The 23,261-nt window shown below is 50.6% G+C and overlaps 1 protein-coding gene across 2 annotated transcripts in view; it reads left to right on the top strand.

Annotated features, from left to right (window-relative positions):
* The window catches only part of ALDH3A2 (aldehyde dehydrogenase 3 family member A2), a 126,780-nt gene that overhangs the window by 62,361 nt on the left and 41,158 nt on the right, over positions 1 to 23,261 (top strand). For both annotated transcript variants that reach the window (XM_075336248.1, XM_075336249.1), the window contains exons 4-7: positions 4,520 to 4,605; positions 18,708 to 18,916; positions 19,728 to 19,845; positions 21,955 to 22,096. In XM_075336248.1, the coding sequence (XP_075192363.1) occupies positions 4,520 to 4,605; positions 18,708 to 18,916; positions 19,728 to 19,845; positions 21,955 to 22,096 (555 nt within the window). The remainder of the gene's footprint in view (positions 1 to 4,519; positions 4,606 to 18,707; positions 18,917 to 19,727; positions 19,846 to 21,954; positions 22,097 to 23,261) is intronic.

A 23,261-nucleotide genomic window follows, 5' to 3' on the forward strand; every position in this document is an offset into this window, starting at 1 on the left:
TTCTCTTCCAGTCCGCCAAACAGATTTTTTTCTCTCAACGCCTCCCTGTTCCAAGGCCGCCGCCTTTCTCACAGGCCGTGGCAGCCTTGCAGGCCAATGGAGTAATTGTACCGGTTCCCGCTCGGGAACGGTTCAGAGGTTTCTACTCAAATCTCTTCCTAGTTCCCAAAAAGGACGGTACCTTCCGGCCCATCCTGGATCTGAAGCTTCTCAACAAGCATGTTCAGGTGCGGCCTTTTCGCATGGAGTCTCTGCGATCAGTCATTGCCTCAATGTCCCAAGGGGATTTCCTGGCATCCATCGACATCAGAAATGCCTATCTGCATGTGCCAATTGCAGTGTCACACCAGCGTTGGCTACGTTTTGCAATAGGAGAAGATAATTTCCAATTCGTGGCTCTTCCTTTCGGGTTGGCCACCGCCCCTCGGGTATTCACCAAGGTCATGGCAGCAGTGATTGCAGTTCTGCACCTCCAGGGGTTGGCAGTGATTCCTTACCTGGACGACCTTCTAGTCAAGGCTTCATCCAGCGCAGATTGTCAGCGGAGTATCTCGCTCACTCTCTCCACTCTAGCTCAATTCGGGTGGCTGGTCAATCTGCCCAAATCCACTCTGACTCCGACCCAGAGTCTCACGTACCTAGGGATGCAGTTCAAGACCTTGACGGCACTTGTGAAGTTGCCCTTAGTCAAACAGCAGTCCCTTCAGCTAGCGGTGCGCTCTCTGCTGAGGCCCCGCCGTTATACCCTCAGGCGGCTGATGCAGGTGCTGGGTCAAATGGTGGCGTCCATGGAGGCTGTTCCCTTTGCCCAGTTCCATCTGCGTCCCCTGCAGCTGGATATTCTCCGCTGTTGGGACAAGCGTCCTTCCTCCTTACACAGGTTAGTGGCTCTGTCGCCACAAACCAGGAGCTCTCTTCAGTGGTAGCTTCGGCCTCTCTCCCTGTCCCAGGGGCGCTCCTTCCTGGCCCCGTCCTGGGTGATTCTCACCACGGATGCCAGTCTATCCGGCTGGGGAGTGGTATATCTCCACCACAGAGCGCAGGGCACTTGGACTCCGTCCGAGTCAGCCCTTCCAATCAATGTGCTGGAAACCAGAGCTGTGCTTCTAGCTCTCCTAGCTTTTCACCACCTGTTGGCGGGCAGGCACATTCGAGTCCAGTCAGACAACGCGACAGCGGTTGCCTACATCAATCACCAAGGCGGGACACGCAGCTGCCTGGCAATGTTGGAGGTACAACGCATCCTTCAATGGGCGGAGGACTCCAAGTCCACCATATCCGCAGTCCACATCCCAGGCGTGGAAAACTGGGAGGCAGATTATCTCAGCCGTCAAACCGTGGACGGTGGCGAGTGGTCCCTGCACCCGGCAGTGTTTCAGTCAATCTGCCGCAAATGGGGCACTCCGGACGTGGATCTAATGGCATCCCATCACAACAACAAGGTTCCCGTTTACGTGGCTCGCTCCCACGACCCTCAGGCATTCGCCGCGGACGCACTGGTTCAAGACTGGTCCCAGTTTCGTCTGTCCTACGTGTTTCCCCCTCTAGCTCTCTTGCCCAGAGTCCTGCGCAAGATCAGAATGGAGGGCCGTCGAGTCATCCTCATTGCACCGGACTGGCCCAGGCGAGCTTGGTATCCAGACCTGCTCCATCTGTCCGTAGACATGCTGTGGCATCTCCAGGACCGTCCAGACCTACTCTCACAAGGTCCATTTTTTTCCGCCTGAATTCTGCGGCTCTCAAATTGACGGCGTGGCTCTTGAGTCCTGGATCTTGATGGCTTCTGGTACTCCTCCTGAAGTCATCTCCACTATGACTCGGGCCCGTAAGTCTTCCTCCGCCAAGATCTATCACAGGACTTGGAAAATTTTCCTGTCATGGTGTCGCTCTACTGACCATCCTCCTTGGCCATTCTCCTTGCCGACCCTTCTGTCTTTTCTACAATCTGGTCTGCAGCTAGGACTGTCCCTCAACTCTCTCAAGGGACAAGTCTCGGCTCTGTCAGTACTGTTCCAGCAGCATCTCGCTCGGCTGGCTCAGGTCCGCACCTTCATGCAAGGCGCATCTCACATCATTCCGCCTTACCGGCGACCCTTGGATCCCTGGAACCTTAATTTGGTTCTCACGGTTTTGCAGAAACCCCCCTTTGAGCCTCTTAGGGAGGTCTCTTTGCATCGTCTTTCTCAGAAAGTGTCTTTTCTGGTGGCCATAACTTCCCTCAGGAGAGTCTCTGATTTGGCCGCGCTCTCTTCGGAGTCACCTTTTTTAGTTTTTCATCAAGACAAGGTGGTTCTCCGTCCGACTCCGGACTTTCTTCCTAAGGTGGTCTCTCCTTTCCACCTTAACCAGGACATTACCCTACCTTCCTTTTGTCCGGCTCCTGTTCATCGCTTTGAAAAAGCGCTGCATACTCTGGATCTGGTGCGGGCGCTCCGGATCTATGTGTCCCGCACTGCTTCTATTAGGCGGTGCACCTCTCTTTTTGTGCTAACCACAGGTCGGCGCAAGGGTCTCTCTGCTTCTAAGCCGACCTTAGCCCGTTGGATCAGATCGACCATTTCGGACGCCTACCAGAGTTCTCATGTGCCTCCCCCGCCGGGGATCAAGGCACATTCGACCAGAGCTGTTAGTGCCTCTTGGACTTTCAGGCACCAGGCTACGGCTCAACAAGTCTGTCAGGCTGCCACTTGGACTAGCCTGCATACCTTTTTCGAAGCACTACCAAGTGCATGCTCATGCTTCGGCAGATGCGAGCTTGGGCAGACGCATCCTTCAGGCGGCTGTCGCCCATTTGTGAAGTTAGGTTTTGCCTACTTCTTACTTGTTCGGTTTATTTCCCACCCAGGGACTGCTTGGGAACGTCCCATGGTCTGAGTCTCCCATAGGAACGATAAAGAAAAAGAGAATTTTGTTTACTTACCGTAAATTCTTTTTCTTATAGTTCCGTAATGGGAGACCCAGCACCCTCCCTGTTGCCTGTTGGCACTTTTCTTGTTCCGCGTGTTATCACCGGCTGTTGTCGTGGACAGAGTTTCCAGTTGTTCCGGCTATTGCTCTGTCCTACTTGTGGGTGGCTATTCTCCTTCAGCTTTTGCACTAAACTGGCTGGGTCTGCTCACCAGGGGGTGTATAAGCTCAGGGGCAGGAGCTACACTTTTAAGTGTAGTACTTTGTGTCCTCCAGAGGTAGAAGCTAAACACCCATGGGCTGGGTCTCCCATTCCGGAACTATAAGAAAAATAATTTACGGTAAGTAAACAAAATTCTCTTTTTTTTCCCCCACCCTAATCGGACTGAGAAAACAGTCACAGCATGCTGCGGAAGAAATCTAATCCGTTTTCACTCGAACCCATACAGGTCTATACGTGTGAGAGAAACATCATACTGCACTCGCATGACATCGGAGTGCAGTGCGATAATCATATCAGCTGATAATGGAGGAGATCGGAAGATTAGTCCCTCCCTCTCCTCCGCAGCTGTGATCCGAACGCAGGACTGCCTCACAGTGGCATGACACTCAGCTTACACTTGCGGCACAGCGGGAGCTGAGGGTCATTTAGCATAACGCATCCGATGCTTTATGCTCATGTGGCCTTAGCCTTCGAAGGATTTTGGAACAGATACGACATTTTGTTGCAACAAATACCACATTTTCTTGCAAAGTATAACTGAATTGTAGTAGTAGTAGTAGCATCATCATCATCATCCATCATGTGGCCTGGCAAGTCCATTTCCCCCAGATATTAAACCTCGGTTTAGCATATAGTCTAAAGGGGGCGTTACACGCTATGATATCGTTAATGTTTTATCGTCGGGGTCACGTTGTTAGTGACGCACATCCGGCATCATTAACGATATCGCAGCGTGTGACACTTACCAGCGACCCTAAAAATGGTGAAAATCGTTCACCATGGAGAGGTCATCCCAAACTCAAAAATCGGTAAGGGTTGTTTATCCATGTTGTTCATCGCTCATGCGGCAGCACACATCGCTATGTGTGACACCGCAGGAGCGAGGAACGTCTCCTTACCTGCCACCGGCCGCAATGCGGAAGGAAGAAGGTGGCCGAGATGTTACGTCCCGCTCATCTCCGCCCCTCCGCTTTGATTGGCCGGTCGCTTAGTGACGTCGTGATGACGTTGCGGTGACGCCGAACGTCCCTCCCCCTTGAGGGAGGGATTGTTCGGCAGTCACAGCGATGCCGCCGACCAGGTAAGTGCGTGTGACGCTGCCGTAGCGATAATGTTCGCAGCGGCAGCGATCACACGATAACACATGGGGGGCGGGTACTTACACGCTCGATATCGCTAGAAATTGCTAGCAATATCGTAGCGTGTAAAGCCCCCTTTACAGTGGAAGAATATTAGAGACCTCACTTTTATTGTCTTGTTGAACGTTTATCCCCAAATATTTAAGTGTGTAACCACTGGCAAAAGTGACAAGGAATCTAAGTTAATAATGGGACCGTGTTTAAGGTGATAAATCAGGGTCTTAGTTTTAATATAGCATTTCTTTATCAGGTAATTCAGTGGTGATCAAACCATCTGAGGTGAGCGAACATACTGCCGCGCTTTTGGAGAAAATTGTCCCACAATACTTGGACAAGGTACGTTATCATATACTTAGATTACTCCTAAAGTATGCATGTGCTTTGTGTTCTAGGTGAAAAGTGTGCAAGACTGAGTTCAGATTCTGTGGATTTGAAGCATAGGTTTCACATTGCAAATTACAGTACAATGCTCTATCCACATGTAGCTGAGAAATGAGAATTTCTTCGGCGCTCCATTGGGAGACCCAGACGATTGGGTGTATAGCTACTGCCTCCGGAGGCCACACAAAGCATTACACTAAAAAGTGTAAGGCCCCCCCCCTTCTGGCTATACACCCCCAGTGGGATCACTGGCTCACCAGTTTTCTGCTTTGTGCGAAGGAGGTCAGACATCCACGCATAGCTCCACTGTTTAGTCAGCAGTAGCTGCTGACTATATCGGATGGAAGAAAAGAGGGCCCATATAGGGCCCCCAGCATGCTCCCTTCTCACCCCGCTGGTGGTTTGTAAGGTTGAGGTACCTATTGCTGGTACGGCGGCTGGAGCCCACATGCTGTTTTTCCTTCCCCATCCCCCTGAGGGGCTCTGAGGAAGTGGGATCTTACCGGCCCCAAAGCCCTGAGGCCGGGCTCCATCCACAGACCCATTGAACCTGCTGGATACGGAGCTGGGTACCGTTCAGGGACATGGCCCTGCACCATTCAGGTACTCTGTGTCCCCGTGCACACAGGCACAGCACACTCCAGACTTGCTGGGTGTGCTAGTGCGCCGGGGACAGTAAAGGGTTACAGTCACTGCAGCCTAGCTGAGTGACTTTATGTATGGGGAACTACCGCGCCGGACGCTCCGGGAGCGGCGGCGCGGCTGGGACTTGTAGTGCGCCGGGGACTTAGCGCCGACCGCGCTTTTACGGCGGCGGCGCTTATAAATCCAGTCCCCGGCTTTTGCGGCCTAGCTCCGCTTCGTTCCCGCCCCCACCCTGTCAATCAGGGTAGGGGAGAGACGCTGTACAATCAGCAGCGCCGAGGGCTGGAGCCTTATTTACATGCTCCAGCCCTCTCACTGGACACTGTGGGACGCCGGTTTCCCGCTCTGACTTGGGGGCACGCCCACGGCCCGCCCCTACCCACACGAGCTGGAGAAGACGCCGGCAGCCATTCCTGCAGTCCGAGCTGAGAGATCGGACTCTGGGCAACCAGGCACAGGACTAGGGCGACCACACACCCGCTTATAGGCGGGCGGTAAACGGCACCTGAAGTGCTGACCCCACTAAATACCGCAGTTGTCCATTTGTATTTTATGCTTACACTGCATAGGTCGCTATTTTTGGCTATATGCCCTCTTAGATGGCGACACATCAGCAGCAGGAAAGCAGGGGTGCTAAGGCACAGGCTTTCCATGCTGCTTGTATTGCATGTACTGAAGTGTTCATGTGTATTTATGCTTGTATGCTATACACTGCACTGTACGGTCGCTAGTCTGGGCTATTTTCGCCTAGAATGACTAGACTACAGCAGCAGAAAAGCAAGGGTGCTGAGGCACAGGTTTTTTTCTATGCTGCTTGTATTGCAGGGGTTGCAGTGTTCATTTGTACTTATGCTTGTATGCTATACATTGCACTGTATGGTCGCTATTCTGGGCTATATTCCCCTAGATGGCTAGTCTACAGCAGCAGAAAAGCAGGGGTGCCAAGGCACAGGCTTTCTATGCTGCTTGTATTGCATGTGCTGCGGTGTTCATTTGTACTTTATGCTTGTATGCTATACATTGCACTGTACGGTCGCCATTCTTGGCTCTATATCCTAGATGGCTAGCCGGCAGCAGCATATATGCAACACAGGCTTTCGATGCTGTTTTTACTGCATGTGATACTGTTCCACGGCACTGAACCCCATTGTGTGCAATGCTCCCCTGTAGCACTTGGTCAGCCGGGGTCTCTATTAGACGTGGCCAAAGGAACCACCTGTCAACCCTGTCCAAGGACAGGGATGGAGTTGCAATGGGATAGAGACTTGCAGTCCGGACAGGCCATGGGCAATCTGGATCATTGCTCCCTGGCCACCCTCATTTGGAATAAAATCGGTGCTCCGGGGGGGTCCCAGGAGGCTCTCTGTATGATGAGGCAGACGTAGCTCATCAGGACTTTGATCCTGACACCGCTCTCAATCCGGATACACCGGATGGTGACGCCATAAGGAATGATCCTATAGCGTCCATCTATGGAATGTTGGATCTTTCTCCCTCAGCTCCCCCAGCGGAGGAGTCAGCTTCACAGCAGGAGAAGTCCCATTTCAGTAGCTCAAACGTATATTGAGTATTTTTCTGGCCACGCTGACTTCAGAGAAGCAGTCCAGGAACACCACGCTTACCAGATAAGCGTTTTCTCCAAACGTATTAAGGATACACGTTATCCTTTTCCCCCTGACGTGGTCAAGCGCGGGACCCAGGGTCCAAAGCTGGATTCTCCAATCTCCAGGCTTGCGGCTAGAGCATAGTTGCAGTGGAGATGGGACTTCACTTGAAGATGCTAGACAGATGGACTCTGGTTGAAATCTGTCTATGAGGCTATCGGCGTGTCGGTTGCTCCGGCATTTACAGCCGTATGGGCACCCTAAGCTTTTCAGCTGTTCTTGCACAGCTGGTCTTGAGCATATGTACATTTGTGCCGCAGGGGCGTCCGTAACCTCGCAATGTCTGCATTGCGACTTACCCTATTAATGCTGTCCTGGAAGGACAGTCGAGGTTTCGGTCCTTCCCAAGCTCGGGCAGGTCCCAATTGTCCTCGTCCAAAAGAGCTGAAAAGCCTCAGAGGGGCTCAGCTTCCGGGGGCTCAATCTCGCCCAAGGAAGGCAGCCGGAGGAACCGCTACCAAGGCGGTCTCCTCATGACTCTCAGCTCTCTCATCTCTCCGCATCCGCGGTTGATGGCAGACTCGCTCGCCTTTGGCGACATTTAGCTGCCACAGGTCACAGACCGGTGGGTGAGGGACATTGTGCCCACGTGCACAGGACAGAGTTCTGTTCTCGTCCTCCGACTCGATTCTTCAGAACGTCCCCACCTCCCCACCGAGCCGATGCTCTTCTGCAGGCAGAAGGAGTGGTAATCCCTGTTCCTCTTCAGGAACAAGACACGGTTTTCCTCCAATCTGGTTGTGGTGCCAAAAAAGGACGGCTCTTTCCGTTCCGTTCTGGACCCAAAACTGCTCAACAAGCACGTGGAGGCCAGGCGGTTCCGGATGAAACCCTCCGCTCCGTCATTGCCTCAATGTCTCAAGGAAATTTCCGAGCATCAATAGACATCAAAGATGCTTATCTCCACGTGCCGATTGCTACAGAGCACCAACGTTTTCTACGTTTTGTGATAGGAGACGAACATCTCCAGTTCGTAGCTCTGCCATTTGGTCTGGCGACAGCCCCACGGGTGTTCACCAAGGTCATGGCGGCAGTGGTAGCAGTCTTGCACTCACAGGGACACTCTGTGATCCCTTACTTGGACGATCTACTTGTCAAGGCACCCTCTCAAGAGGCATGCCAACTCAGCCTGAATGTTGCGCTGGAGACTCTCCAGACGTTCGGGTGGATCATCAACTTCTCAAAGTCAAACCTGTCACCGACCCAATCACTAACGTATCTTGGCATGGAGTTTCATACCCTCTCAGCGCTAGTGAAGCTTCCGCTGGACAAGCAGCGGTCACTACAGACCGGGGTGCAGACTCTCCGTCACGGTCAGTCGCACTCCTTAAGACGCCTCATGCACTTCCTCGGGAAGATGGTGGCGGCAATGGAGGCGGTTCCGTTTGCGCAGTTTCATCTGCGTCCTCTTTATTGGGACATTCTCCGCCAATGGGACGGGAAGTCAACATCCCTGAACAGGAAAGTATCCCTTTCACAGACGGCCAAGGACTCTCTGCAATGGTGGCTTCTTCCCACCTCATTATCACAGGGAAGATCCTTCCTACCACCGTCTTGGGCGGTAGTCACGACAGACGCGAGTCTGTCAGGGTGGGGAGCAGTGTTTCTCCACCACAGGGCTCAGGGTACGTGGACTCAGCAGGAGTCCACCCTTCAGATCAATGTTCTGGAAATCAGAGCAGTGTATCTTGCCCTACTAGCCTTCCAACAGTGGCTGGAAGGGAAGCAGATCCGAATTCAATCGGACAACTCCACAGCGGTGGCATACATCAATCAACAAGGGGGGACACGCAGTCGGCAAGCCTTCCAGGAAGTCCGGCGGATTATGATGTGGGTGGAAGCCACGGCCTCCACCGTATCCGCAGTTCACATCCCCGGCGTAGAAAACTGGGAAGCAGACTTCCTCAGCCGCCAGGGCATGGACGCAGGAGAATGGTCCCTTCACCCGGACGTGTTTCAGGAAGTCTGTAGCCGCTGGGGAAGGCCGGACGTCGACCTAATGGCGTCCAGGCACAACAACAAGGTCCCAACCTTCATAGCACGGTCCCGCGATCACAGAGCTCTGGCGGCAGACGCCTTAGTGCAAGATTGGTCGCAGTTCCGGCTCCCTTATGCTTTCCACCTCTGGCACTCTTGCCCAGAGTGCTACGCAAGATCAGATCCGACTGCAGCCGCGTCACACTCGTCGCCCCAGACTGGCCAAGGAGGGCGTGGTATCCGGATCTGTGGCATCTCACGGTCGGCCAACCGTGGGCACTACCAGACCGACCAGACTTACTGTCCCTAGGGCCGTTTTTCCATCGGAATTCTGCGGCCCTGAACCTGACTGTGTGGCCATTGAGTCCTGGATCCTAGGGTCTTCAGGATTATTCCAAGGGGTCGTTGCCACCATGAGACAGGCTAGGAAGCCCACGTCCGCTAAGATCTACCACAGAACGTGGAGGATATTCTTATCCTGGTGCTCTGCTCAGGGAGTGTCTCCCTGGCCATTTGCATTGCCTACCTTTCTTTCTTTCCTGCAATCTGGGTTAGAAAAAGGTTTGTCGCTCGGCTCCCTTAAAGGTCAGGTCTCGGCGCTATCCGTCTTTTTTCAGAGGCGTTTGGCACGCCTTCCTAAGGTGCGCACGTTCCTACAGGGGGTTTGCCATATCGTACCCCCGTACAAGCGGCCGTTAGATCCATGGGATCTGAACAGGGTACTAGTTGCCCTCCAGAAGCCGCCCTTCGAGCCTCTGAGGGAGGTTTCACTTTCTAGACTATCACAGAAAGTGACTTTTCTGGTAGCGATCACATCTCTTCGGAGAGTGTCTGAGCTGGCAGCACTATCATCCAAGGCTCCCTTCCTGGTCTTCCACCAGGACAAGGTTGTGCTGCGCCCCATTCAGGAGTTTCTCCCGAAGGTGGTATCCTCTTTTCATCTTAATCAGGATATCTCTTTGCCTTCGTTTTGTCCTCATGCAGTTCATCGGTATGAGAAGGATTTACATTTGTTAGATCTGGTGAGAGCACTCAGAATCTACATTTCCCGCACGGCGCCCTTGCGCCGTTCGGATGCACTCTTTGTCCTTGTCGCTGGTAAGCGCAAAGGATCGCAGGCTTCCAAAGCCACCCTGGCTCGATGGATCAAAGAACCAATTCTTGAAGCCTACCGTTCTGCTGGGCTTCCGGTTCCATCAGGGCTGAAGGCCCATTCTACCAGAGCCGTGGGTGCGTCCTGGGCATTACGACACCAGGCTACGGCTCAACAGGTGTGCCAGGCAGCTACCTGGTCGAGTCTGCACACTTTCACCAAACATTATCAGGTGCATACCTATGCTTCGGCGGACGCCAGCCTAGGTAGAAGAGTCCTGCAGGCGGCAGTTGCCTCCCCGTAGGGGAGGGCTGTCTTCGCAGCTCTAACATGAGGTATTTCTTTACCCACCCAGGGACAGCTTTTGGACGTCCCAATCGTCTGGGTCTCCCAATGGAGCACCGAAGAAGAAGGGAATTTTGTTACTTACCGTAAATTCCTTTTCTTCTAGCTCCTATTGGGAGACCCAGCACCCGCCCTGTTGTCCTTCGGGATTTTTGGGTTTTTTCGGGTACACATGTTGTTCATGTTGAACGGTTTTTCAGTTCTCCGATGTTACTCGGAGTGAATTTGTTTAACCAAGTTATTGGCTTTCCTCCTTCTTGCTTTTGCACTAAAACTGGTGAGCCAGTGATCCCACTGGGGGTGTATAGCCAGAAGGGGAGGGGCCTTACACTTTTTAGTGTAATGCTTTGTGTGGCCTCCGGAGGCAGTAGCTATACACCCAATCGTCTGGGTCTCCCAATAGGAGCTAGAAGAAAAGGAATTTACGGTAAGTAACAAAATTCCCTTCATTGCAGAATTGTAAATCTGCAGCATAATCTTTGCTGCAAATCTACAGTTTCCAGTATATGAAAATCTGATCACATGCCCAGCACACGTGCTGGTAGAAGTGTAATAGGTAGGTGCACATTCACACTGCGGCCAAATATACTCTGCAGTAAGTAAAAACAAGTAATATCTGTAAAAAAATAAAAATATAATATATATATATATATATATATATATATATATATATATATATATATATATATATATATATATATATATATATATATATATATATATATATATATATGCAACAATTGCCGTATTTTTCGGACTATAAGACGCACCAGACCATAACACACACCTTGGTTTTAGAGGAGGAAAATAAAATTTTAAGCAAAAAAAATGTGGTCATGACACAGTTATGGGGGCGAGGATCTGCTGCTGACCCTGTTATGGGGGTAATGTCCCCAAATTCTCTACTAAGGTGCCCCATCCTGGTTATGATCCTCCTGCTTTGTATATGATCGCCATCCTTGTATATATGTCCCTCATCCTGATAAATAACCCTATCCTGATAAATACCCCCATCCTGGTATATCCCCCATCCTGATAAATACCCCTATTCTGCTATATACCCCCATCCTGCTCATAATATACCCCCATCCTGGTATATGCCCCCATCCTGCTATATGGACTGTAGCCTATGGCACGGGAAAAAAGATAAACGTTTATACTCACCTTTCCTCACTCCCTGCAGCATCGCTCGTCTTCCTCTCTGTGTCAGCAGCAGCGCCGCTGACCTGTGTGGAGCCGGCCACGATTCCTGCAGCATCGCGATATCTTCCTGTCTGCCGGCTGATGTGTGTGGAGACTAGCGGTGCGCACAGCGATGACATCATCGCTGTGCTCACCGTTCTCTACACACATCAGCGGGCCGGCAGACAGGATGAGATAGCGATGCTGCAGGGGAACTGTGAGTATACTGTACTTATTCACTGCCCCCCCGCGCAGATGATGATACACGGGGGGCAGTGAATATAGCCGCACATGATCACTCCAGGCTGTAGTTGCCAGGGGTGATCATGCGGGCCGGCTCTTTACTATGCGCGCACCCCCTGCCCATCACCCCGCCCAACTGTCAGCACCGCATCAGCGCTGAGAGATGATTGACAGGAGGATGGGCGTGCATTTGAAATGAGTGGGCTCACGTGGTCACGTCAGGCGCTGCTACAGCCTGCTCGTGCTGCCGATGACCCGCTCCACCGCAGCACCCTCATTCCCTGCAGCCCTACATTCAGACTATAAGACGCACCCCCCACTTTCCCCCAACATTTTGGGGAAAAAAATTAAGTCTTATAGTCCGAAAAATATGGTAGGTATAAAAGAACTAGCTCACTCTTGTAGAGGCTATTGTGAGAATCTTAAATAGATAGATAAAACAAGCGCACTATGAGAAGCACCCGTGGAATCCTTTTAGCGTTTAAAATATTAGAATTGCTCACCTTTGTTGGTTGTGCGCCCCCGCACAACTTCAGTGTAAGCTTATCAGTCTGGAGTTCCTCTGAGCAGATCCTGTAACCAGGCTTCAGGAGTCCAGATTTGGGGTAACGTTGTCAGTTACTGATTTCCACCGGCACCATGGAATTCAGGTTTTTTTCCCTTCAATCCTCCAGTTACCAGCTGGATTTTTTGATATGTCAGCAGGTCCTTTGCAGCTATTACCGATTCCCAATGGGGAGGGGGTATATGAAAAAATTCTTTCGGTCTAATATAGCGCAATAAGGATATATGCTGATATTAGTTATTTAAACTTTATTAATTAGGCGCTCCTATTATTACAACGCGTTTCAGCGGAATTGCTTTCATCAGGTAAAATAGGAGCAGTATCTGCTCCTATTTTACCTGATGAAAGCAATTCCGCTGAAACGCGTTGTAATAATAGGAGCGCCTAATTAATAAAGTTTAAATAACTAATATCAGCATATATCCTTATTGCGCTATATTAGACCGAAAGAATTTTTTCATTGTGAGAATCTTGGCATGGAGGAAACCATATCTGCCCAGTATGGTACAATGAGATGCAAAAAAAGAGAATTTTTTTTCAGCCATTTTTCAGCTTAAAAGAGTTATTACACACATATTATAATTTTTTTTCTTTCAAATGATAGATTTAAGTATGGTCCAGTATCAAATCCTTAGGCCCAGTGCCCACGCTGTGTAGTTTTGACACGTATTTTCAGAAATTTGCAGCAAAATCTGCATGTCCATTGTGAAGCCAGCAAAGTCTGAGAATTCAGAAGTTCTGTGCCCACGTTGCTTATTTCTTTGTCGCTCCATTGGAAGACCCAGACAATTGGGTGTATAGCTTCTGCCTCCGGAGGCCACACAAAGTATTACACTGTAAAAAGTGTAACCCCTCCCCTCTGCCTATACACCCTCCCGTGGACCACGGGCTCCTCAGTTTTATGATTTGTGTGGAAGGAGGCACACATCCACTCATGCATTCTCATAACTTAGTTGTCGGTTGGAAGAAAAGAGCACCCCCACGGGGTCCCCGGCATGCTCCCTTCTCACCCCACTATGTCGGCGGTGTTGTTAAGGTTGAGGTACCCATTGCGGGTACAACGGCTGGAGCCACATGCAGTCTCCTTCACCATCCCTTATGCGGCTCTGGGAGAAGTGGGATCCTGAGCGGTCATCCATTTACTGGGACCGTGCTCCATCCGCAGCCCCTGGTGGAACCTGCCGGACCGGAGCCTTTTCAACCCCAGGGACCGGGCCCTGAACTTAAAGGTACTCTGTGTCCCCATTGGGGACTGTACAGGAAGTGCACCTTCTTCCCGGAAGCCGCGGTAGTCGTAAAGCTGGGGAGGCACCTGGGCCTGCCTGTCAGGGGTAAGGACTGGATTACCGACATGATGTCGGATGTGACGGCTGGAGCATCCTGCATGTCTTCCTCCCCCCTCACTGACCACTGTGGGGACCCCAGACGGTACCCATTGCGGGTACGGAAGCTGGAGCCACAGGCCGTCTCCTTCACCATCCCTTATGCGGCTGGGAAAAGTGGGACCTGAGCGGTCATCCATCTGCTGGGACCGTGCTCCATCCGCAGCCCCTGGTGGAACCTGCCTGTCCGGAGCCTCTTCAACCCCAGGGACCGGGCCCTGCTACTTAAAGGTACTCTGTGTCCCCATTGGGGACTGTACAGGGAGCGCACCTTCTTCCCGGAAGCCGCGGTAGTTGTAAAACTGAGGAGGCAAGTGGACTTCCGCGCTGACCGGGCCTGCTGGTCGGGCGCGGCCTCAAATTTAGTCCCCGACTTCACCGCGGCCTAGTCGCGAAAATCCCGCCCTCGGGCCTGCCTGTCAGGGGTAAGGGCGGGATTACCGACATGACGTCGGATGTGAGGGCTGGAACATCCTGCATGTCTTCCTCCCCCCTCACTGATCACTGTGGGGAACCCAGACTCCCGCTCTTTGCTGGCGCCGCCCTCGGCCCCACTCCTCCCCTGAGAGCTCCGGCGGCCATTTTCTGGCATTCTGCCGGTGGGTGCTTCTCAGGGGAGCTCAGGGTGAACACAGCACCCGATACTGGTCCCCCTAGGGTGCCGGATACATATGTATATATTATATATATTTCTGTTCGGACAGACTGTATCCCCTTTTCTTTTCACATTTACCTTCAATGGTCACTCTCCTAGGAGACAACAGGCACAGGTTTTTCTCGCGGTCTGTACCTCTTGTGGGGCTATGTTACCTGCGGGATCCACCTACCCTCACTGTGAGCAATGCTCGACTCCTGCCTCGCTTGCTCAGCCGAAGCCTCGGGCACTGGTGGGCCCCTCGGCTCATGTAGACCCCCCTGCTCCCCCTGAGCAGGCTGCAGGGACAGAGTCACAGGTGTTGGCCCTCAGTCATTTTCATATGATCAAATGGTCTTCTTAGCTCCTTGAGGCATTGCAGTCCAGACCGGACCTTTCACAGGCCCTGACCCTGTAGCTTGTCTCATCCAGGCCTCGCTTGGTTAGCGCCGCAGCGCGCTCCCAGGTTGAGCCCTAGGTCTCAGGCGGAGGACTCCTGCCCGGACCGCAGTCCAAGACCGGCTAAGCGGTCTCGCTGGGACTCTTCCCCGACTTCCTCACGCTGCTAGGGATCCCAGCTTGAGGACTCTCAGGAAGACGAGGCGGACGGGGGAGCTCAGGGCTCTGGCCCTGACTTCACCCTTAACCTTGATACTCCTAAGGGGGACGCCTTAGTAAATGATCTTATCTCGTCCATCAACCAGGTGCTGGTTCGTTCTCCTCCGCCTCCTCCTGTAGAGGAGTCGGCTTCTCAGCAGGAGAAACACCAGTTTCGGTTCCCCAAACGTACACGCAATACGTTTTTTGATCACTCTAACTTCAGGGATGCTGTCCAAAAACCCGGAGCGGTCCCGGACAAGCGCTGGGTTAAACGTCACACTGACACGCGTTACCCCTTTCCATCTGAAGTCGTTAAGAGTTGGGCTCATTCTCCCAAGATGGATCCTCCAGTCTCCAAATTGGCTACTGGGTCCGTTGTGTCTGTTGCAAATGGCTCATCACTGAAGGATGCCACTGACAAACAGAGCTCTTGGTGAAGTCCATCTATGAGGCCACGGGCACGTCTTTCGCCCCGGCCTTTGCAGCCGTGTGGGCTCTCCAAGCAATCTAGGCTTGTCTGAAGGAGTTTAATGCTGTCACATGGAATTTTGCTCCGCATATTCCGTCTTTGACTCTCGGGCATCGGCCTTTTCGTCCTGCGCCATGAACGCCGTCCTGGACTCCACTAGCCGCACTGCTGTAGCATATGCTAACTCCGTGGCAGTTCGCAGGGCCATGTGGCTGCGCGAATGGGAACCAGACTCGGCTTCAAAAAGGTTCTTAACTGGTTTGCCTTTTTCTGGCGACCGTTTATTTGGCGAACGATTGGATGATATTATTAAGGAATCCAAGGGAAAGGTCTCCTCCTTACCCCAGTCCAAACCTAAGAGACCTCAGCAAAGAAAAATCCAATCGAGGTTTCGGTCCTTTCGTCCCTCCGCCAAGCCACATTCTTCTTCGTCCAACAGGCCGGAGAAAGGCCAGAGGAACTCATATGCGTGGCGGCCCATGTCACGACCCCAAAAGGCCGCAGGGGGCACTGCCTCCAAAACGGCCTCCTCATGACTCTCGGCCTCCCCTAGCCGCATCCCCGGTCGGTGGCAGGCTCTTCCGCTTTGGCGGCGCCTGGTGGCCACAAGTTCAAGACCGATGGGTGAGAGACATTCTGTCTCATGGTTACAGGATAGAGTTCAGTTCTCGTCCTGCGGCTCGTTTCTTCAGAACCTCTGGGCCCCTTCTCAGGCGGCGTGTCAACAAAGCCTTGCCGTCGCACTGGCGACTCTCCAGGGACAAACAGCTTTCTCTGCAGGCGGGGGTGCAATCACTTCTTCGGAGTCAGTCACACCCCTTAAGGCGCCTCAGGCACTTCCTGGGGAAGATGGTTGCAGCTATGGAGGCAGTGCCGTTCGCGACCCAAGGCGGCACTCGCAGTCGTCAAGCCTTCCAGGAAGTCCGGCGGATTCTGCAGTGGGTGGAAACCACAGGCTCCACCATCTCCGCAGTTCACATCCCGGGTGTAGAAAACTGGGAAGCAGATTTTTTTTCAGTCGTCAGGGCCGCTGAGGAACGCAGGACGTCGATCTCTCAAGGTCCCGGCCTTCATGGCACGGTCTCAGGATCAAAGACCTCTGGCAGCGGACGCTTTAGTCCAGGATTGGTCGCAGTTTCGACTGCCTTATGTGTTTCCCCCTCTGGCGATGCTGCCCAGGGTACTACGCAGGATCAGGTCCGACTGCCGTCGTGCCATTCTCGTCGCTCCAGACTGGCCGAGACGGCCGTGGTATCCGGATCTGTGGCAGCTCACGGTGGGTCAACCGTGGGTACTTCCAGACCGCCCAGACTTGCTGTCACAAGGCCCGTTTTTTCCATCTGAATTCTGTGGCCCTCAACTTGACTAGGTGGCCATTGGCCCCTGACTCATAGAGTCTTCAGGGTTATCTCAGGATGTCATTGCCACCACGAGACAAGCCAGGAAGCCAACGTCTGCCAAGATCTATTACAGGTCTTGGCAAGTCTTTCTATCCTGGTGCGCTGATAACGGCTTTCCTCCATGGCCGTTTGCCTTACCCACATTCCTTTCATTCCTACAATTTGGAATGGACAAGGGTTTGTCCCTCGGCTCTCTCTCTAGGGCCAAGTCTCCACGCTCTCCGTGTTTTTCTTTTAAAAAGCGTCTAGCCAGGCTTCCGCAGGTCCGCACATTCCTGCAGGGGGTCTGCCACATGGTCCCACCTTACAAACGTCCGTTGGAACCCTGGGATCTTAGCAGAGTCCTGACGACTCTTCAAAAGCCGCTTTTTGAGCTGCTGCGGGATGTCTCTCTCCCGTCTTTCTCAGAAGGTGGCCTTCCTGGTGACAGTCACTTCTCTTCAGAGAGTGTCTGAGCTTGCGGCGCTGTCATGCAAGGCTCCCTTCCGGGTTTTCCACCAGGATAAGGTGGTTCTTCGTCCTGTCCCGGAATTTCTCTCTAAGGTGGTATCTCCTTTTCATCTAAATCAGGATGTCTCCTTGCCTTCCGGTTGCCCTAATCCAATTCACCAGGGTGAAAAGGTTGTGCACTCTTTGGATCTAGTGAGAGCACTACGGTTCTACGTGTCTCGCACGGCGCCCCTACGCCGTTCAGATGCACTTTTTGTCCTTGTCGCTGGCCAGCGTATGGACTCTCAGGCCTCCAAGTCGACCTTGGCTCGGTGGATCAAGGAACCGATTCTCGAGGCCTACCGTTCTTCGGAGCTTCCGCTCCCTTCAGGGCTGAAAGGCCATTCTACCAGAGCTGTAGGTGCGTCCTGGGCATTGCGGCACCGGGCAACGGTTCAGCAGGTGTCGGGCAGCTACGTGGTCTAGTCTGCACACTTTCACAAAGCACTATCAAGTGCATACCTATGCTTCGGCAGACGCCAGTCTAGGTAGGCGAGTCCTTCAGACGGCGGTTGTCCACCTGTAACAGGGGGCAGTTTTCGGCTCTTCTTATTGAGGTATTCTTTTACCCACCCAGGGACTGCTCTTGGACGTCCCAATTGTCTGGGTCTCCCAATGGAGCGACAAAGAAGGGAATTTTGTTTACTTACCGTAAATTCCTTTTCTTCTAGCTCCTATTGGGAGACCCAGCACCCACCCCTGTGCCCTTTGGGCTGGCTGTTCTTTTGGGTTATGGTCTTCAGTTCTCCGAACATCCTTCGGATTGAATTTACCCTAGACCAATTTATAAGTTTTCTCCTTCCTGCTTTTGCACCAAAACTGAGGAGCCCGTGGTCCACGGGAGGGTGTATAGGCAGAGGGGAGGGGTTACACTTTTAAAAGTGTAATACTTTGTGTGGCCTCTGGAGGCAGAAGCTATACACCCAATTGTCTGGGTCTCCCAATAGGAGCTAGAAGAAAAGGAATTTACGGTAAGTAAACAAAATTCCCTTCTTTTCCCTTGCGTATTTGGTGCAGAAAAAAATCTGCACCAAATACGCAAGGGAAAAATACTCAACGTGGGCACAGAACTTCTGAATTCTCAGACTTTGCTGGCTTCACAATGGACATGCAGATTTCTGAAAATCTGCGTCAAAATCAGCATGAGCACCGGATTCCTTTCTAATGCGGTTTAAACTGTAACTCCATTTTTATTCATGGATAACATCGCGCACCTAGCTAACACATTTTGATCAAAGAAGCCCAAACGTCACCCCACCATGACAAGATGCACCCAAATTAGCATGGTCTCCTCTGTAGTAACTCAGCTCACTATGTGCCAGCATCTTATGGCCATTTACCTTTTCTAATTTTTGTTGTGCCCGTGTAGGAACTTTACCCAGTGGTGAATGGAGGAATACCGGAGACAACAGAGTTGCTAGCTGAAAGATTTGATCATATTTTCTATACTGGGAATACAAACGTTGGCAAAATAATCATGACAGCAGCAGCTAAATTCCTGACGCCTGTCACCCTTGAACTGGGAGGGAAGAGTCCATGTTACATTGATAAGGACTGTGATATTGATATTGCTGGCAGGTGAGTGTTACTGAGAAAATGAAAAGTCAAGGTTGATGAGTGACCATGACTAATGGGATTTTTCAGTATTTTATAACCTGATAGAAGACGTGATCACATGATTTGCATTTTTCCTGGTAAGTTTTCTTAGCGTTAAGGAGATTAACCAATCTTGTAGATATTTTTGTGTATTAACGTGCAATAACGTGACTTCCCAGAAAGAAGCCATTTTTATTTTCTCATGAGTCTTGTATATAAAATACAGGAATTGTACATTTTGGCAACCATGTGACTTTCAGATGACAAAATAATTTTTAATTACAAAATATTATTAAAAAATTGAAGTTTGTCTTGAAGAATTTTCGACTCCACAAAACAAAAGTCAAACACATTTGTAATACATATTTCAGTTTTTAACATCCATAAACTGATATTCACAGTCCCTGGTTTGGACCGCAATGTCCGCTCAAATTCTTGGTCTCAAGACCCCAAATCACCAGCCTCGTAGAAATATAAGAAGCTGTTGAGTTCACGGCAGGAGACGTTCGGCCAGTCCTCACTCAATAGTCTGACTAAATGTTGGACATGTGAAACCGGCCTAAGATATCTTTATTACAAACAAAATGTAATTGATGCTAAAATTGCAATATGTATTAAGTGGGAATCTTTCATGGATTCTTCATGATGAACCTCAGCTTTTCAATAATATTTTGGTCCAGTATAACGAGCAGTGGTTATACATATCTAGCTCAGGGCGTATATCAATAAATGGAGATGCAAATATATGTAATATCATTCTATGTTGAAAGAAATGTTTTCCTTTTTCATTTAGACGTATAACCTGGGGAAAGTTTGTAAACTGTGGACAAACCTGTATCGCTCCTGACTATGTTCTGTGTGATAAAAGCATCCAAAGTAAACTGATAGAAAAGATTAAGGAGACACTAAAGGTATGTCACTTTATGTTTGATGAATATAAACCATCCACAGTAGATGTCTTTCAGTACACTTATAATATATTACTAAGTCAACGATGATAGTTTTTCATTTTGGGCAATGTTTAAACCTGTGTTTTGGGAGCAGACAAAATTAACTTATTTCCCAAAATAGATCTTTTCCATAACTGATGTAAACAGAATCAAAGGGGGGAAAATGTGATTGATGCATTTATTTTATTTTTTAAAACTGCTATTATACTGGTACGTAACCCAGACTTACCCTATAATGGGCCCGATCTGTTTGTTTTCATCTGAAATGTAATGGATACATTTTGGTCATGAATACCATTTTCTCTTTTCCTGAAATGGAACTAATGGAATTTATAACCACGTGTGTGAACACTGCCTAATGGATACAGAACCAGCTGAAAATGTATGTCATAGCAGTGAGAAGCTACAAGGCAGTTTATACTCTATTCCTGCCTTAAGGTACCATCACACATAACGAGATCGCTAGCGAGATCGCAGCTGAGTCACGGTTTCTGTGACGCAGTAGCGATCCCGTTAGCGATCTCGTTATGTGTGACACCTACCAGCAATCGGGACCCTGGTGTGAGATCTCTAGTCATTGCAGAATGGTCCAGGCCATTTTCTTCAAAGGCTATGTCCTGCTGGGCAGGACACATCGCTATGTTTGACACTGTGTGACAGGGTCACAGAGACTGCTGAGATCGTTATAAAGGTCGCTACTGCGACCTGTATCGTTCCTGCGTCGTTGGTAAGGTCTGACTGTGTGACATCTCACCAGCAACCTCCCAGCGACTTACTAGCGATCCCTATCAGGTCGCATCGTTTTCGGGATCGCTGGTAAGTCGTTGTGTGTGACTGGACCTTTAGCTCATACAAGATCAACAGATTTGAAAAGTAAAGCAATTGTCCAGTATTGGAATACATATGACCTGTTCTCAGGATAAGTTATCGGTATCCGATTAATAAGAAGGTGGCTCACCGCAAATGTGAAGAGTCTCTACACAGTATATGGAGCTGTGGTGTTTGGGCTCCGTACACTATAGTTCCAGTGAGCCTCCATAGATCTGACATTGATGACTTAGCCTAAAAATGGGTCATCATTATCTCAGTCCTGGACAACCCCTTTAAGGCCCAGTCACACTAAACAACTTACCAGCGATCCCAACAACGATCCAACCTGATAGGGATCGCTGGTAAGTTGCTAGGAGGTTGCTGGTGAGATGTCACACTGTGATGCTCCAGCGATCCCACCAGCAACCTGACCTGGCAGGGATCGCTGGAGAGTGGCTACACGAGTTGCTGGTGAGCTGTCACACAGGCAGATCTCACCAGCAAGTAGTGACCAGCCCCCAGCCAGCAGCGCCGCGTGGAAGCGATGCTGCGCTTAGTAACTAAGGTAAATATCGGGTAACCAACCCGATATTTACCTTGGTTACCAGCGCACACTGCTTAGCGCTGGCTCCCTGCTCTCCTAGCTACTGTACACATGGGGTTAATTACCCGATGTGTACTGCAGCTACATGTGCACAGAGCAGGAGCCGGCACTGACCGCTTAGAGCGGCGGACGCTGGTAACGAAGGTAAATATCGGGTAACCAAGGTAAGGGCTTCTTGGTTACCCGATGTTTACTGTGGTTACCAGCGTCCACAGAAGCCGGCTCCTGCTGCCTGCACATTTAGTTGTGTGCTTCACAGCGGGAGAGCAACAACTAAAAAAATGGCCCAGGACATTCAGCAACAACCAACGACCTCACAGCAGGGGCCTGGTTGTTTCTGAATGTCACACACAGCAACGTCACTAGCAACATCGCTGCTACGTCACAAAAGTTGTTCGTTAGCAGCGATGTTGCTAGCGATGTTGTTTAGTGTGACTGGGCCTCAAGTCTATGTGTTGGAATGCCTGCCCCAGAATAAGAAAAGAGCAGAAGACTCAGTAAACAATTGTACCTTGTCCTGCTGAGTTCAGGAGCAATCAGGTAGCGACTTTTGCCATGCAGCTTTTAAAATGCAAACTAATTAAAGAAAAGCTGCCCCCTAGTGCGTACTGCTCGGGAGGCTTTTGTATTTAAAATTGAAAGTTTTTGTTCTCCAGGAATTTTATGGTGATAATCCCAAGGAGTCTACGGATTATGAAAGAATTATAAACACACGTCACTTTAAGCGTGTTCTTGGATTGCTTGAAGGAGAGAAAATTGCTATTGGAGGAGAGCAAGACGAGTCATCCTGTTATATAGGTACGTATTATTAGAAATAAAGGAGGATTTGAAAATGCAAATGCATATCCTACATTTATAACATAGACTCAAATGTTTTCTTCACTTTTTTGCATATCTATAGTAATGACAGTTTTACAGTTCCAGAATCGCCTTATGCTGCAACATTCTTAGGAAGTAGGTTTAGGTGATATCAGTGGAGCAGATTTATCACTCCGGTCTAACAATTAGTGAGCTGTCAAACAGGCAGACCTGGCCAACGACGCAACAGCGATCCGGACCTGCAGAACGACCTAGCTAGTCATTGGGGACGTTGTCAGACCTGAAACACACATCCGTGAAAACCACCATGGAAACTGTCGGCAGACAGCAGACAGAGTAGCGCGATGAGAATGAACTCGGGTGAACTTCACCCGACTTCATTGTCATGCCGCGGCTCTGTCTGTGTGCCGTGTACTGATTAGCGGTCACCTGTGAAGGATTCACCAGTGACCGTTAATCCCCCGAGTGACTGAAGTGTGTCCCCCCCCCCTCTCTCATACTCACCGATCCCCGATCACCGGCGCTGCACGGCGTTCACACTGCTCCGGCGGCTTTTTCTAATTTGAAAAAGCCGGCCGCTCATTAAACAATCTCGTATTCCCTGCTTTCCCCGCCCACCGGCACCTATGATTGGTTGCAGTGAGACATGCCCCCATGCTGAGTGACAGGTGTTTCACTGCACCCAATCACAGCAGCCGGTGGGCGTGTCACTATGGAGTATAGAAATAAATAAATAATTAAAAAAAACGGCGTGCGGTTCCCGCCAGATAAAGCCATACGGCTGAAGGCTGGTATTCTCAGGATGGGGAGCTCCACGTTATGGGGAGCCCCCCAGCCTAACAATATCAGTCAGCAGCCGCCCATAATGGCCGCATTCATTAGATGCGACTGTTCTGGGACAGTACCCGGCTCTTCCCGATTTGCCCTGGTGCGTTGGCAAATCGGGGTAATAAGGAGTTATTGGCAGCCCATAGCTGCCAATAAGTCCTAGATTAATCATGTCAGGCGTCTCCCCGAGATACCTTCCATGATTAATCTGTAAATTACAGTAAATAAACACACACAACTGAAAAATCCTTTATTAGAAATAAAATACACAAACACATTCCCTGGTTCACCACTTTAATCAGCCCCAAAAAGCCCT

Source organism: Anomaloglossus baeobatrachus, chromosome 2, assembly GCF_048569485.1.
Source record: "Anomaloglossus baeobatrachus isolate aAnoBae1 chromosome 2, aAnoBae1.hap1, whole genome shotgun sequence".
Lineage (NCBI taxonomy): Eukaryota > Metazoa > Chordata > Amphibia > Anura > Aromobatidae > Anomaloglossus > Anomaloglossus baeobatrachus.